Source organism: Sciurus carolinensis, chromosome 15, assembly GCF_902686445.1.
Source record: "Sciurus carolinensis chromosome 15, mSciCar1.2, whole genome shotgun sequence".
In the NCBI taxonomy this organism is placed as follows: Eukaryota; Metazoa; Chordata; class Mammalia; order Rodentia; family Sciuridae; genus Sciurus; species Sciurus carolinensis.
Window position 1 is genome coordinate 13,610,450 of NC_062227.1, and position 17,097 is coordinate 13,627,546.

The 17,097-nt window shown below is 37.2% G+C and overlaps 1 protein-coding gene across 4 annotated transcripts in view; it reads right to left on the reverse strand.

Moving 5' to 3' along the window:
• Window positions 1-17,097, reverse strand: part of Auh (AU RNA binding methylglutaconyl-CoA hydratase) — a 167,161-nt gene that overhangs the window by 91,863 nt on the left and 58,201 nt on the right. For all 4 annotated transcript variants that reach the window (XR_007105190.1, XR_007105189.1, XM_047526514.1 and 1 more), the window contains one exon: window positions 1,256-1,348. Coding sequence is in view for 2 of the 4 variants with exons in the window: in XM_047526514.1 (XP_047382470.1) it covers window positions 1,256-1,348 (93 nt within the window). In the remaining 2 variants the exon portion in view is untranslated. The remainder of the gene's footprint in view (window positions 1-1,255; window positions 1,349-17,097) is intronic.

A 17,097-nucleotide genomic window follows, 5' to 3' on the forward strand; every position in this document is an offset into this window, starting at 1 on the left:
TCTTTAGCTGCCCGAATTGTCCCCCAGATCAAACAGTTTAATATTTCAGATATGGCAACTTCTTAGGATCATGGCTCCAGTTACTTTTGACAGTTTACTGTTTGACAGTTGGGCAGCATTCCTCTTTTTATGTGTGTTTTCACAAATACCTTACAAGATATTCATCATTTCTTAAGTGCATATTCAAATGTACTTAGACTATTTCCCAGACCCTCATTACAAGAGCCTGCATTCTATCAAAATGGATTGACCTTAGCTTGTCAATTTAAAACCTAACTGATCTCCAGCACCAAAAACATAGATGATTTCATCATAAAAAAAAAAAAAAGAGACCTAAAATAAAGTAGGAAGAAGGAAAATGTACACAAGGAGAAGCAACCACTTATCCCAAGACATAATCAGAATTATTAAAATGAATTATATTATATGTTAAGTTTTATATTAATACTTTTAATATGCAGCCATACCAGGTGACAGTGGAGCCAAGGGAAGAATAGTGACAGCTGTCTGCTGTCTGTTCTTCCCAGTTCTCAGTCCCAAAGCCCACGGAACAGCTACAGCTAAGACTCTCTGGAATACAGTATCCAGAACAATCTACACAGAAAGTCAATATACATGTATATTTACTCCAGTGGGTAACAGAAATGTGGCCTGTGATTGCATTCAGTCACTTCCTTTGGCCATGTTACTTTCCCTCTTTCTGTTTCAGCCTCTTCCTACACCCCAAAGTACTATGCTCACAGGGTTGCTAGGCACACTGAGTGACTGAATATATGTCAAGTGTGCACCAGGCACCTGGGCGGCACTCAGTAACTGGTCAACACTAATCATTTTCATTATTTTCAAAACCATCTTATATATACTCAAAAAACCATTCAGGAAGAGAGTGAATTTCAAAGGGATTGTGTGATTATAACTGAAGTTAAGAGTTATTAGGTACTTGGCCTAAGCACACCCACAGTGATTTCCCCAATTTAGAGAAAGGAAAAATCTCATCTAAAAAGGGGAAGACCTAAAGTTCAAACTCAGCTCTGCCTGACTTAAATCCTAGCATCTCTTCCTCTTGCCACAAATGAGCGAGAGACAACAAAAGATCCCTTTCTTCAGTGGGGCTCTAAATGCACCATTAGGCCTAACAAGTGACTTTAAAATGTCTTACTCAAAAACAGGATCAGAAGAAAATACCAGAATTAACTCAAAAGTAAATACAAAATTCATTTTTGTACATTACATTTTTAATAGGATCAATTCTCACCTGCTACTCGTATATCACAGGCTAGAGCCAATTCAAGACCACCACCTAGTGCAAGTCCATCTATTGCCGCGATCGTTGGCACTGGAAGATTAGCTGAAACAGGAAGAAAAGTTCAGGCTTCTTCAGTTAGCTCATTATCTCACTATGTAATTCCTTTAACTTTTTTTCTATGAATATATTTTTAAATGGGATACTGTATATGAACTTCTACATCCCTTTTACTTTTAACAAAACATATATTTCCATCATTCTTCAAAAATTTATCTAATGATTGCATAGTGTTCCACCACATAAATGTACCACAATTATCTTTAAACCTTCCTACATTGATGAATTTTTTCATAAAAACTTTTTGTCAAATTAATAGAATCACAGTTCTACAACTTTTTAGAGTACAAAGTCTTTTACAAGATGTTTGGTTCACACAAATTTCAAGGTAAAATGATTTATGCATAACTGAAATTCATGACTGTTTATGGGCTACTTCAAGGCTGAGAATTACAATCTCACTGAAAGAAATGACATATGCTCAAACAAGAAAGGAGCCCAACCAGTTGCTGTGGCAGTGGTCCCAAGCTCCACCATTTAGTGACGTGCACTCAAATGGGCTCTACCCAAACCCACACCTCCTGGGGAAGAGACTCTGGACAACCAGCCCAGAGGCATGACTGGGAGGAAGCCACCATTCGCAGAACTCTAAACTAGACTTGTTGGAGTCTAAAGAATATTATTTTATAGAGGCTTTTGTAAGTTACAATATACAGATTTGGTCAGGCATAGTGATGCATGCCTATAATACCAACAACTCAAGAGCTGAGGCAGAAGGATCACAAGTTCAAGGTCAGCCTGGCAACTTAGTGAGACCCTTTCTCAAGATAAAAATTTTAAAAGAGCTGAAGATGTATCTCAGTGGCAAAATGCCCCTAGGTTCTATCCCCAGTACTGGGACTGAAGGACATTTCATTTCTATAACTGTCAAAAAATGACTGGTTATATTTACTAGTTATTCTGTTTCTGACTATGGGAATGTGAAGTTAGGCTGGCTAACAGTAATATATAAAGAGAATATGGGTTTTTAAAAGACACCATCCCTTGCAGCCCAGTGGTAGAATGCTTAACCAACATGTGCAAAGTCCTGGGTTTAATCCCCAGCACCACAAAAAGGTGGGTGGGGGAGGGACTATTCCCTAAAAGCTCTCTCTTTCATTAGTATGCTAACAAATGAAATTTCCCATCAGAGGCAAATTATTTTATTTCTTTAAAAACATATGAATTTGTGGCCTGGGGGTGTAGTTTAGCAGTTAGAGCACTTGCCTAACATGCTAATGCCCTGTGTTCAATCCACAGTACCACAAAAAAAATTATACGAATTTGCTGAAGTACGCTGAGTCCTACCCATTCGCGAACAAAGAAATTCCTGTCTTATTCTGAAACCAAAGTCTGAAAAAAATAAGGAGTACATATGTGCAGCTGCCACCCAAGGCAGAACACTCCAGCAGAAGAGATGCACAGGGCTTCTGCAGAGGCCACCTTACCTGCGTGAGCATCTGGAAGGAGGCAGGGACTTGAAAGGACAGGAAAGACACCTAATGTACTTTCTAGCACAATTAGCAGGGGGAAAAAAGATTTATTTATTTATGAATGTCTACAGTCAGGAAATGAGTTTAAGTACAAATAAACTCTTTAAAAGAGAAAAATCAACAAAGTGATTCCATGGCAAGTTATTCTGAATGGTTCCCAAGGTCAACTTAAGCTCCTGCATGTGAAATAGAAGGACTTTGTTACCTGCTCATGACATTTCCTCCTTCCTAAGAACCTGGTAACAGTTTATCTATTTGTAGTTCCCTCAATCTTCTAACTCTCCAATTCATGTCTCTTCCACCAAAACCTTTACTGAGGCGCTGCCTTTGGCTCATCTCCCTTTACCGACTAGTTTCTGAGAAGAGTAGACTAAGTTCGCCTCTCCCACACCCATACACCTCTAACCTACCAAGACATCTGCTCCAGGTCCCATAGCCAGTGGACAATCTTTAGTCTCCATTAAATATACAGCCTCTAAGATCAGAGACCTTAATCCCAATCACTGCCTCTTTGAATTGCCTTCTCCATTTGCCTGCTGGGTCACTCATCCTTCCTGTCTTTCCATCCACCTCTGGTTATTTCTCAGTCTTGTACATTCTCAATATAAGCTCTACTCATAAGGTCTCATTCTCATCCACAGTTTTATTACCTATAATACCAAGGAAGTTCACAAACTTCTACCTCAAATTCAGATTTCTCTCTAAACTATGTCTGGAATAACCACCCACCTATTAAACATCTCCACTTCAATACCTTATCATATCCAAACTGTCAACTCTTCAATTCTTCTAGATTCTATTTCATAGGAGCAGATTCACTCACCAAGTCACCCAAGAAGGTGCTGAGAAGTCCTCTCAAATATCCTTCTCAATGCCCTGACATCCAATCATTTCCTGAATCCAGTAAACAGCTTGCAGTTCTCCAAGGTCCCTTCCCTTTTCTGCTGCCAGAGTTTTGGTCCCACCATTTCTCACTAGTAGGAAGTCCCAAATTGAACTCTTTTACCTAACCCTCCCATGCATATTCCACATTTCTATAGGGCTCTTCCCCTGTGTAAAATTGTACAATTATTGACTTACTGATTCCATCCCTGAGACAAAATGAAGTTAACTGTTAGCATGGCACAAGAGGCACCTGATGAACTAAGATTGACCACCTATCCATCTTTTCTCCATCCTCAGACGGAGGATGTGTTCCAGCCCCAAACTATCAAAAGCACCTCTAGAAGTTATGCCCATTCAAGAATCCATACCTATGTCCAAGCTGCAGTTCCACCTAGAATACCTAGCTAGTCCTTACATGTCTTTCAAGGCACCACTCAAATGTCTCTCCCTTTGTCTTCATGGAACTCTGGGCACCCTTCTCTACAAACCATTTCCTACTGCGCTGCCTGCCCATTTGAAACAAAGACTGATGTCAAATCAAGGCTACTCAATAACATCCTTACCAACTGGGAAAACCTCTGAGTTTTTCACAGCTTCTTTCCCCCTCCACAAACCTGGTATTTTATCTCTTTTCTGTAATTGTTAACCTACTTGGTCACCCTACCCATTTCTAGACACAGGGTTCATAGAACCCTTGGAATCTCTAGAGTGATAAAAATCTTTTGTACGCTAGCAAGGTGATTGACAAATAGCTTCAGGATGGCAGCTGGTCACAGGAAAGATGGAGCCAGAATTAGATGGCTGGAATTTTCAGCCCCACCCCCTCAAGCCTTCAGGGAGGGGACAGGAACTGAAGGTCTAACTGATCACCTCACTCAGTCTCTAGACATGAGAAGCAAACAAAATGTGAAGGTGTTGAACTAGGAGGGGCTTAAATCAATCAGTTCCTGCTCAGGTGCTCTTGGTTCTGATGTTAGAGAATATAACCTTTTCTCCAATATTTAATACTTCTGGAATTAATAAAAACTGTTTTTAAATTTGATAGTTTACAATTTGAGAAATCATATCTTGGGAAGGATAAAAATTTTAACATTTTGACTTAAAAGAAATATGTATCACCAAATGACAAGAAACTTGAGGTCTTCATACCAAAAAAGGGGGGCGGGGGTGTGATATGAAGCTGTGATGTCAGTGACTCCAGAGGCTAAGCGAGGCATGAGGATCGCAGGCTGGAGACCAGCCTGGGCAACTGAGCAAGACCCTAGCTCTAAAAAGTAAAAAGGTCCAGAGACGTACATATAGCTCCAGTGATCGAAGGTCCCTGAGTTCAAACAGAAGGGAGGAATGGATAAAGGGAGGGGAGGGGAAGGATAATAAGAAAAAGAAAGGGAAAGGGAAGGAAGGGATAAGAGCAAGGAAAGGAGGAGGGAGAAAAGGGATCACAGCATCCTCAATTCACTGAATAGGTTAACTACTTGAGACTTTCAAAATTAATACTTTAGCATTGTGGAAAGCTGTCTATAAATTTTTCTACAAAAAATTATTTCAGTAGAATAGCTTACTTATTATTCCATAGGTAACCAAATATTAGCTATTTTACAACATGATAAATCTAAAGATATACATAATTCTAGTTTTTTTCCCAAAAGATGTTTATCTTGTTTTTCAGGAAAATATGCATCATCTCAAAGTGAGTGCTACTTTCACAGTTATCCAATACGCTTGTTTTTATAACTAGTATTTCTTCTACTTGGGAGTACCTAATAACCACAGGGGAAACAATAAAACCCAGCTTTAGAAAAGCAGATTATCAGTTTAAACATCTGAAGGAATATCATAATGGCAGTTATACATGAGCACAAAGGAATGAAACAGGAACTGCAAGTCCAGTGAGCACTGGCTATCCCCAACAGCGACAGGAAGCAGCAATGACTCAACACGTTATCCAACCGTCAGCATCAGACACTATTTTGAGTGCAGTACCAGGAAATGAGCCAGGTATGACATAGGAGATAATAATGCTTTGAAATGCTCCTAAAAATATAATTAAAGCACACAATTAAAGAGTTTGGCTATTTAAAGAGCAGTGAGGCAGGCCTCTGGTACCCTTCAGCAGCCTGCAGGCCACCATCCCCAAGGGTAACCAGGTTGAGTGCAGAGTGAGAATAGGGGCTCCCAAGATCTACTTTCAACTCTTAAGTAGATACAACAGATAAACAGGGTCTTTGCAAGGCTCTAGAAAAGCACAAACAATCTGATTAAGAGGAAACGGCAGTGTCAGATGATTTTTAAACTTGGGTTTGCCTCAAGACTAGTGTTATTGTGTAAAACACAGAAATCCAAGTATTTCAGCAAGACTGTCCATAAATTATGTGGGAAATCCAAATATTGGTAAAATAAAGCCAACTAAAAATCATGATAAATTCCTAATTATCCCCCAAATTCAACTAAAACTTTACCTCTAGTTTAAAGTGCTTTCTCCCATTCCAATCAAGTTTTAAGGGAACCAGAAAAACAAACAACACAATCCCTGAGCAAAGCTTGTAGGCTGGCTGTACCTCAGTTCTCCTAGGGGATCACACCAGGGTCACTGTAAAAGGAGCCAGCCTGGGTACTGACAAGCACACCAGAGGAGAGGACTAGGGCCTATAAGTAGGAGACAGGAGTTACAGGAGGGAGAAGTCTCAGGTGCCAAGGACCTTAGAACAAAAGGCAAAAGGAATCCTTAAGTATTCATGACACCTCAGTTCTAGCACCAGGTTAAAATCCAAATAAAATGGAGAAACTTGATAAATCATGGTGATGAAAAACAGATGAACAGCAGCACTATTCTTTACAAGAGGTACTATTATGCCAAGAACAAACTTCTAAAGGATAGCATTCCCTCCCCCACACATAGTATCTTCAGGCTATATTGACATATACAGAAAAGGAAAATAAATTTACATTTTTACTAAGAAAATTGGAAAAAAAATGCCTAGTAACAGTATGACAAAATAATTACTCCTGCTTTTAATTGAAACCAAAGGAACAAGGGCAAAATGGCATGGGGTCAGCTTCTATCACATCGATGCCACACAAGATTATGAGGCACAGGAGCAAGAAGACAATGTGGCCACGGTACTGCAGACTTCATGCTGAGTGATTTAGCAAAAAACACCTTCCTTAATTCTTAATAGCATAGTTGTGTCTACAGTTTACAAAAGTAGATTTGGAAAAAGTCAGCAATACATTATTAAAATACCATGAAAAGACATTATTTCCTCAGCATATTTAGAACAACCTAGTAGAATGTTTACGAAACCATGCGATATGACATAAATGGTGACTTCCTAAAATTTTTTTTAAAAAGCAATTCACTTATTGAAAAGAACCCATTCTTTCATATAACTGAGGGTCAATAATACAGCTACACATGAGACTGACTCTCTGCTTTGTTACTGACAAAAGCCAAACCAGAACATTAGAGATGGAGTCCAGCTGGAGTTCATCAGTGGTTAAGTTGACACTTTACGATGCAAACAAATGAGGAAACTGGTAAAGTCTAAACTCAGTCAATGGTCATCAAACATGCCAGGCAGTAAGCCGAAAGACTTCTGGGAAGCAGCAGAATGCAACCATGTGTGTGGAGTTCAGATGCTGAATTTCAGGTCAATCCATCACTGAGACCATTGTGAAACATGAGAAACACTGCTTAATTTTTCTAAGTCTATCACTAACTCACCTACCTTCCCCCTTCTTTTCTATGTATGTACCTTTGTATCTAGCAAATGCTTAAAAAGTGTCTAATATGTTGTGGCCTGTCCTAAAAACTTTACAGATATTATTTAAACCTCCATCAGCTTTATGATGTAAGAACAAAGACCTTCAGTTTGCAGGTAAGGCCACTGAGGCCCAGGATGTTACTTATGATGCTGCTACTTGCCTGGCATTACTAAAATTCAAGCATAGGTGGTCTAGCTCTTAATCATTACTGTCTATCACTAACTCTCAAGCCCCAGACCCAAAGTCTCTGAAAAGGATCAGCATCATAAGCCACCTTTCCACCCTCCTCTAAGGACCCCTACCCTGAGAAAAGGGAAAAGCTGAGATTGTGGGAAGTGTGACCAGCACACTGGCTCTGTGCCCTGCTTATTTCTAGGGACTAAGAGCAAAACCACAGTTCACTGGGTCCAACTGGGGAACATGGGGAACTGAATGCAAAGGACCAGTCAGCTGACAGAGTTCTGGCTTGAGTTTTCTCTGGGCATCCCCAACAAGAACACTGTGGCAGTGCCCCAGTGTAGGCCTCCAAAGTAGGGAAGGTCAAGTTCAGAGCATCTCCTCCCTAACAAAATTCTCAAAGAAGGAAAGCCTCTCTGGGGCAAATGCAGACATGAGAGGCCAGGGTGGGGTTATGTCTCCACACATTTCCACTCAGCAACTTATCTGGACAGTTATTATTCAGTAATGTAACTGAGAAATATAATAACTTTACCTGTTGACTGTGGTTCCAACTTCCTAGCACTTTTTAAAATGTTTCTTAACATGGGCAAATGCAGTTACATCCATTTCTGACATATATATATATATATTACAATCTAAGTAGTTAACTTTGAACTATCAGGAAAAAATATATATGCACAACTTCTGCTTCAGTACTCAGTACCTCTCAAGTTCTATTTTCCCTTGCTACTCAGAGTAGCATTGGCATCACCTGTACACTTCCTAGAAATGTAGAATTCAGTCCACTTCAGACCTGCTGAACCATGATCTGCATTTTAACAAGATCCCCAGGTGACTTGTAAGTGCATTAAAATTTAAGAAGCTCTGGGTAGCTACTCGGGGAACCTGACAGTCTCATAATCCCACAGGATGACATGTTAATCTTCAATGGGATTAATACCAATAACAGAAGGAAGCCAAAGAGCCCTAACTCTTGGGGTACAGACTCATAAATATAAAGACATCAAACACTTAGGCACGAATGACTATAGCAGCTTGATGAATAACAGCCCAAAACTGGACACAACCCAAATGTACATCTGTGCCATAGAACACTACTCAATAAAAGAACTACTGACATGCTACAAAATCAATGAATTAAAAAAAAACTATGCTAGTGAAAAAAAAAAAATACAGAAAGATACACTATGTTCCATTTTTACAAAATCTTAAAATATGGAAATTAATTGACAGAGACAAAGCAAACTTAGTAATGCCTAGGACAAGAGGGGACAGGTGGAGAGTAGCAAGAGAAAGGGATTGCAAAGGGTGATAAAATTTCTGCAGAAAATGGGTATATTATCTTTATTGTGGTAATGTTTTCATAAATCAATGTATAATTCATGGCATATCAATTATATTTGAATAAATATTTTTTAAAAATTAATTGACCTGATTGATATGAAAATGCTAATGCCAACAAAAGAAGGATACTGATTTTCTAATCTCCTGTAAATAAGGGTTGATGGAGATATAATTTCAAATTGATAAACCAAGTAACAGGCGTATCCGTAAATTAAAAATTACAAAGAAAACATTAAGAAAAAATAGGAGAAAGAAAGGAGGAAAGAATTTAAAAATAGAAATATACTCGTTTTTGTCATCACTTGGAGTAGGAAATCAAGAAAACTTTCTAAAGAAACAGTGGATCGAGTATAATTCATAAAATAAAATAAGGTAGTACGAAAATGCAACCCTTTAACATTATTGAAATAAAATCCATAAACAGAAATACAGGACATAATTAAAATAATTTTCAAAATGTAAAGTCACCCAAAATCATAAAATATAGAAAATCATAATGACAGGTACATAACACCACCCACATGTGTACATGTTAAGGCCCTGTATTCAGCTAGTAAGAAAAAGATCACAGAGCAAAATCCAACCACAAGCAGAGCATTACAAGAAGAAGGTAAGAGCACTGTAACAGCCGGGTATGGTTCTGGAGCCAAATACAAAGAAAACAACTCACAATCCTAACATGGGCAACAGGAGGTAGAAGACAGAGGGCCTCCTATCTACTGTTACACAAATATTTCATGCAAAAGTCAAGGGAAGATCTAAAAATGCATGCATTAAGTTAGCACATTACCAATGATTACTTTATGTGTAAGAGAAAGATGTGGGGAACTGCCAAAAAGAGTTTTAGAAGTTTATAATAAACACATTCAAATATTCTCATGGAATTAAAAACTATCAATAGAAAAAAGGCTGGGCATGACAATGTGTGCCTGTAACTCCAGCTACTAAAGAGGGTGAGACAGGAGGAGGATACATGTTCAAGGCCAGCCTGGGCAACCTCGAAAGATCCTGTCTCAAAATAAAAAACAAAAAGGGCCAAGAAGTAGTTCAGTGACACAGAACCCCTTGGTTCCATATCCAATACCTCAAAAAAAAAAAAAAAAAAAAAAAAAAAGAGCGAAAGAAGGAAGGGGAAAAAAAGGGGGGCGGGGAGAAGAACCAAAAAGAATCAGTGAATTCCTTTTGGTCTTGTCCAATTCTAGAGTAATATTTGGGAATGACACAGTTTGGTTATTAACTCCATTCTCCTACCTAAAAAGTATAATTTTTTCCCAAAACTGGCCAAAGTCACAATGTGAGTAAATTCCAAACAAGGAAGAACAGTCATAAATCATGAAGTTTAAAAATAAATTGAGCTATGATTCAACAGGACAGAGATGTTAACAAAATAGAAAATAACTGACTTCTAAACACTTACTTTCATTTTCCATGGTTCTTGGCAAGTGGATAAATAAAACTAAAATCAAGATCTGTAACTCACTATGTGGAAAACAGATCAATTAGCTGGCATGTTCCATCAACCAATCTTTCAAACACCATAGTTCAGCACCTTATATTTCCAGTCTTCACTTCAAATTAGGAAAATTAAAAAGTAAAATATGCTGCACTACACATAATTTATATTACTTACTATTTAAAAATTTTTTCTTGACCCTCAAGCGAATGCAACGTTCACAGTGAATATAAATATACTGTCTGCTTTGGATTGACAATTCTGCAAACTCTGAAATTAATTCCTAACAAAATACATGCAAAATAAAAGTCAATCATTTAGAGAAAGAAAATATAACATACAAATATAAAATATAACCTCTCAAAATACATGACAACAGTTATTGTGATACTAATTATTTTCAAAATAAGCTACACTTTATTTCAGATAAAGTAAAATAAAAATGAAATGTCTAAAAGAGCTATGGCTTATATAAAATGGTGGTAAATCACTGAAATCTAAAAAAAAATCATTCATCTCTGTATTCCATTAAGTGTCAGACACACTAAATCAAATGGAAAGCTTAAAAAGTGTATACCTAAAATTCATGCACACTCTTCCATATTCATTATTCATAGATCTCTAAATGCTAACATGAAGAAGGGAAAATTTTATGTAGATATATACCTTTACAAGTATATTTCCTAGGAATTTTTTATATAATTAAAATGAATACAATTACTAAATGTGCTAGGTGATATATACAACACTTGAAACTTCAGTCAGAACATTATCCATGCCTTATTCAAGCTGAAAGACAGGATCTTATGTCAAAGACTATTATTACTAAGCCACAATAAATCAGATATTATACTTCACAGAAATGTAATATGTATGTGTATGTGTGTGTGTATATATATATAAAGATAGATGATACATACACACACACACACACACACACACACACACACATATGTATCTTTTAGAGAAAACTTGCCAAATAATCTTATTTATGATTTATCTACAAGAAGTCAAGTCATAGGAAGTATTTATCTATAACAAGATGTTTTAGATAACTAGGATTTTTGTTTTTTCTTAACAGGAGCTACAACAAAAACCCAACAATCAGACTATAGTATGGGGGAGAGAGGGAGTACACTCCCAAAACTTCCCAAGGAACGTAGCTTGTTTATCATTTCCCAGGTAAGGAAGCAGCTGCCCCAAACTCCTAACAATCCTCTACAAAAAAAATTTACAATGCTTGTTAATGTCACTGAAAACAATATGGTGCAAAATCTAGCAGCAATTCTTATCAGTCATCTAAATTCGACCTTTCAAGTGGCACTTGATCTAAGTTTCCTTAAAACATTTCCTTCCAGATAAATGAATTCTTTCTCCCTCCATACCCTAGTGGGCCTACCTTTTCTCCTCTTTCTACAGTAACCCCCTGTGTCCTAACCAGTGCCACAGCTTCACAAAAGCATCAACATTCTGATGACTCCCAAATGTGTCTGGACTACTTGTCTAATATCTCCACTTGGATATAAGTTTTAACTCCTGAGTTACACCTCATACCAATCTAGATAAGGGGCAGTTCCCCCAATTTACAAAAACAGACCATCCAAGAACTGCTTCATCTATGTTCATTCCATCATCCTCATCCACATAAGAGGAGCCATAGGAAGCTGGAACAGAAAGAGAAAATAAGATGCAGGCAAATTTCACCATGACTCTTGGAATATTAGTTAGAGGCAAACTGAAGGGGATTCCAGGAGAAGGTCCAATCTGAAGACAGGAAGAAAGAATTACAGTTTGGCTCCCATGTCTGCACCAGCTGGATTCCAGCCAATTTGCCCTTGCATTCAGGGCTGCCTACCATGTGCCAGTGAATATGCTAGATACCAGGCAGGGTGCAAAAAATAATCCACTTGCTTCTTACAACAAGGAGCAGATTTAGAAAGTACCAGATGGCAAAGAGAAGACTAGAATCCACATAGAGAAATTCTGTTCAACCAGTAAGCCTCTGTAAACTTAAAACAAAAAAATTCAGAGGAGTTCACAGTTTAATAATGTGTAAAATGCAATTTTTCTACAACAAAATAAACATCTTACATCTTCATGAAAATTTTAAGCCCAGCATATCCTGTGACAGCCTGAGAGTGCCACTATATTATAAGATATAATGTAACTACAAGTTTAAGATAAAAATAGTAGAAGGAAAGATCATGTAGATACCAAAACCTTAAAAAAAAAATTTCCATGCACAAACACATTTAGGCTAAGGCATGAGAAGAGTTTAATTTCATTATAAAATCTCCGCCAAGGGCAGCCCAGATAAGGTTGATATGTATGTGCATCTATTATACTATGGTAAATTTTTTTTTAAGTTGTTAGTGACTTACTTCATGCTACTTTAAGCCTTTCAACTCTAAACTTCAAATATGTTCCAATTCTAAAATTCAAAAACATAACAAAAATAAAATAAAAAGCACTGCTTGGGATTTATCCCATAAAATATATATCAGATTTTTCATACAGATTTTTTTTATTCTATTACACAAAAATATTTCTTTGTATTTGACAAAGACAACTTTTTCTGGCAGAAAAAAATGCATATGAATTATAGAATTCCAATCACATGAAGAAAAGATAAATCAATTTGAAATTTTCAAAAATTATCTTTTTATAAAATCTTCTAGCAAAATTTTAAGAATAAACTTTTGTTAAGTAGAGGACTTTCATAATCTGCCCTTTTTAACACAATTATCTGTATTTCAAAGCAAATTCAGCTTGCATTTACAAAGTTAAGTGAAAATTTCTGCAATTTTATTTTATCAGAGAAAGGAAAAGGAAGCTGGAAATTCCTGGCATTTTGAAGGAGTACTGTGGAAGACCATTTAGAAATCTTCCACATTAGAATTACCTCACATTAAAATCTGCAACCTAAAATTCTAGTGAAAAACTATTTTAAATATGTCTTCATTACTAAGTACTAATTATTGGGAGGCCTCAAAGAGAGAGAACCGGGCTCATCTCCTCAGAGTTTGTATCTATGACAGAATTTCAAAAATATTTCTTAGCTCTGCATGAACTATAACCTAATCTAAATCCTTGCTAAAGACAAGAACAGGGACTGGGATGTAGCTCAGTGGTAGAGGGCACATGCCTAACAGATTGGAGTGCCACAAAAATGAAGTAAAGAAATAACATAAGACTGGCCATCAGTGGACAAGGAACAAGTCGACTTCCTATATTCTAATCGCCATAATTTTGGTCCCAACTGTGATGCACATCCTGCCACAACCAGGAAAACCTGCAAGGAAGGTATATACCATGAAGCCCTAGAAGGAATGGTAAATAAACTACAATGTTAGTAGACCCTAATCATTTCATATCTGTGTTTCCTTGCTGATGCCTAATATTTTAAAATATTAGGGTTTGTTACTTTCAACACAGATACCTCATACTTGAACAGGGAAGAGATTTATAACAATAATTAATGTTTTAGGAAACTGAGAACTCTGCATTGCCTCTGAATGAAGCATGTCAAAAAGCCACATCACTTTTCTTTTAAAAAACAAAATAAATGAATTTTTTTTCCTAGGATTTTGGAGTTACTATAAAAGAACAGACTTTCTAAGAAGTTAAGAACACTAACATAAACACTTAAGTGAAAATGAAATAAGGAACTTCTTTCTGATCTCTATTTTAATAAACTAGATTAGTTTTCAAGTGAGTTCAGGAGCTTTAAGTTCCTCAGAATCTCTTTCACTAAAAACAAGCAGAGGGGCTGGGGAGATAGCTCAGTCGGTAGAGTGCTTGCCTTGTAAGCATAAGGCCTTGGGTTCGATCCCCAGCACCCAAAAAAAAAAAAAAAAAAAAAAAAAACAAGCAGAGCACAGGAAATTACAATGGCCAAGAACAAAGTCCATTTGCCCTTCAGACCCAGAGAGATTCTCTAGCTGTGGGAAATATAAACCTCACAGGGCAAGAGGGGAAAGTGGTGTCCAAAAAGTAGAATATACCCTCACTTGTCCCATGAATGATACTGCAATTTCAAAATGAAATTATAGCTTAAGAGTCTGACATTTTAATGCCTACCTTGAGGCAGAGTGGGCAGGCATCAGCACAACACAGTGAGGGCACTTAATCACTGGGTCTACACATGAAGCAGTTCTCTATGAACAGGTAGATCTTCTGCCAGCAACATCCATGAACATCCACCAGCCAAGCCACTTTCTCCCAAGGAAAAAATTAATCTAGCAAGCTCTTCTCTGAGAAGGGAAGAATAATCTGAGAAGAACTGGTGAAACGAGAACTAATAAATAAGCTAGAAGTCTTCTTTGCAATGTCTGGTCTGTAAGTCCACTTTGTTAGGCATGAAAAAGGATTTTTTTTTTCTCTCCCTTGAAAAGTCTTAAAACTAGAAAATAATTCTGAAAAATGTAGAATTTTGGTTTTCCTTGAAAATAAAAAGAATTTAAGAAGGAAGAAAAAACTATTCAATAAATAAGAAATGTCTGCAGGACATTTGAATCTTGAACATCTTGTTTGATCTAACTTGGCACATATGAAGAATATATTCACATACACATAATGAAGCACAATAACATCAACTCCTACACAATCAATATGCAAAGTACTTCAAGGTCAGAGCTAATACCTTTTGCCCATTTGCTCTTCACCGGCCTTCCCAAACCCAAAGGAAACCATAAATGGCCAAATCTGTGTTAATATTTTTTTTCTTGTGTGCAAGTGTGATTTCATTTACATGTTTAATTTTGCATGCTGTTAATTTATTTTTAAAAAATCATATTGCTTTTAATTCAACGCTGTTTCAAGGATTTATCCCATACTGTTACATGTGTATATTATTCATATATGCACAATGCTGTCTAGTAGCCAATTGTACAAACACACAAAAAAATCCATCTATTCTTCAGTCATCAAACTTGGTCGTTGTCAGCTTTTTGCTATTAACAATGTAAGTGTCCCTAGGACACATAAGCAAAATGTCTACAGATTAAGGTATTTTCAAATCCAAGTACCAAGCCATTCATTAGTAGATCAAAATCAGGCTTTAAAAAAATGACATAGGGTAGTATCAACTGTAATACACAAGGAAAAGAACAGGAGTTTTGGTACTTACCCACCACTGCATGTTTACGGGGCCAAATTGTACATTTCTTTCCTACTACGGGATTAGTACAAAATCTTAAAGTTACCTCTCTAAGTAAATACCCCCTAAAAAGTAAACTAGAGTTTTATAAAATGTGGATGTTCTAATTTGAAAGACAGTATCAACTGGTTCCCTAGGCAACTCAACCAATTTATCTCCCTTTGGAAGTGTACAAAGTGTTCTTTCTGGTGATCCGCTTCCTCACTAGCGGATCTAGTAGTATCAGGTTTAAACATTTGTGGATAATCCTATGGATAGAAAACAGCCTTTCAGTGTGGTCTTACTTTGCTTTTCCACAATTACTAACAAGGCTGACCATCGTTTCAGGTTCACCCCCTTCTACTCTAGTGTGAAGTCCTTTTCTGTGGTGCCCACTTATTGACCGCAAGGCTATGGTCTCATCAAGTGTTCACTTCTCTGTGCACAAGCATATACACAAGTCCTTTGGCACCTGCTTCAAGTATTTTCTCCCAGTTTGTAACTCTATTTTATGTACAGTATTTTTCAATGAATATGTATTCTTAAGTTTAATTTGGTACAATTTATCAATCTTTCCTTTTATGTGTTATGTTTGTGTTTTAAGAAATTCTTCACTCCATCAAAATAAGCTTTAGTTATTTTTGTAATTAATTAATTAATAAGTTACCATTAATTACTGTCTTTCTTAATAAGTCTGCCATTCCCTACCCATTCACATTGCCTCCTCTCTCATATCTCAGCTTCCCTACTTGGGTGGGTCTGTTTGGGGTTCCACGTTTGTGAAGCAGATCCAAGAGGCTATAGTTAGGCTTCTTCACTGAGTTTCTGGCCAGCTATGTTTTAGTATATAGTCAAGGTCATAAACAGCTTGATTCAGCATATGACTCAAGGTCATCAGCATCTGCTTACATGCATGCATTTACTTATGTAACCTGTTGGCACTGTGCCTTCTTTGTTTGGCCTGCATTTAATAAAGACCTATGGAAAGACTCGGGCCGAGGGCTGCTACTGCCTCTGAATAAAGCATGTCTACTATCCCACTGTGCCTCACATCTTCTTTCATCTGTACAGATTCCAAATCTATTTCCCAGGGCCTAATCCTAAGCAGGACAGTGTTCCACTCCACTGGGTCACCTGTCTATCCCAAAGCAAATAATGTCATCCTAATTTCTATATCATTAAAATAAGTATTGAAAACTAATAACATAAGACCTCCTCATTTCCTTCATCTTTAGTAGGAGTATTGGCTACATGGAGTTACTTATTGCTCACTTTCCTCACTAAATCAATGCTGAGAATCTGTAGTTTTGTTTTTGTTTTTCTGAGATGCCAGAGATTGAACCCAGGACCTCACATCCCTAGTTCTTTTTGAAAATTATATTTTGACACAGGGTCTCACTAAGTCTACTAGGCTGGCCTCAAACTTGCTATTTTCCTGCCAAAGCTTCCCAAGTAGTTGAGATTGCATGTAGTACATCTCACTATGTCCAGTTGATCC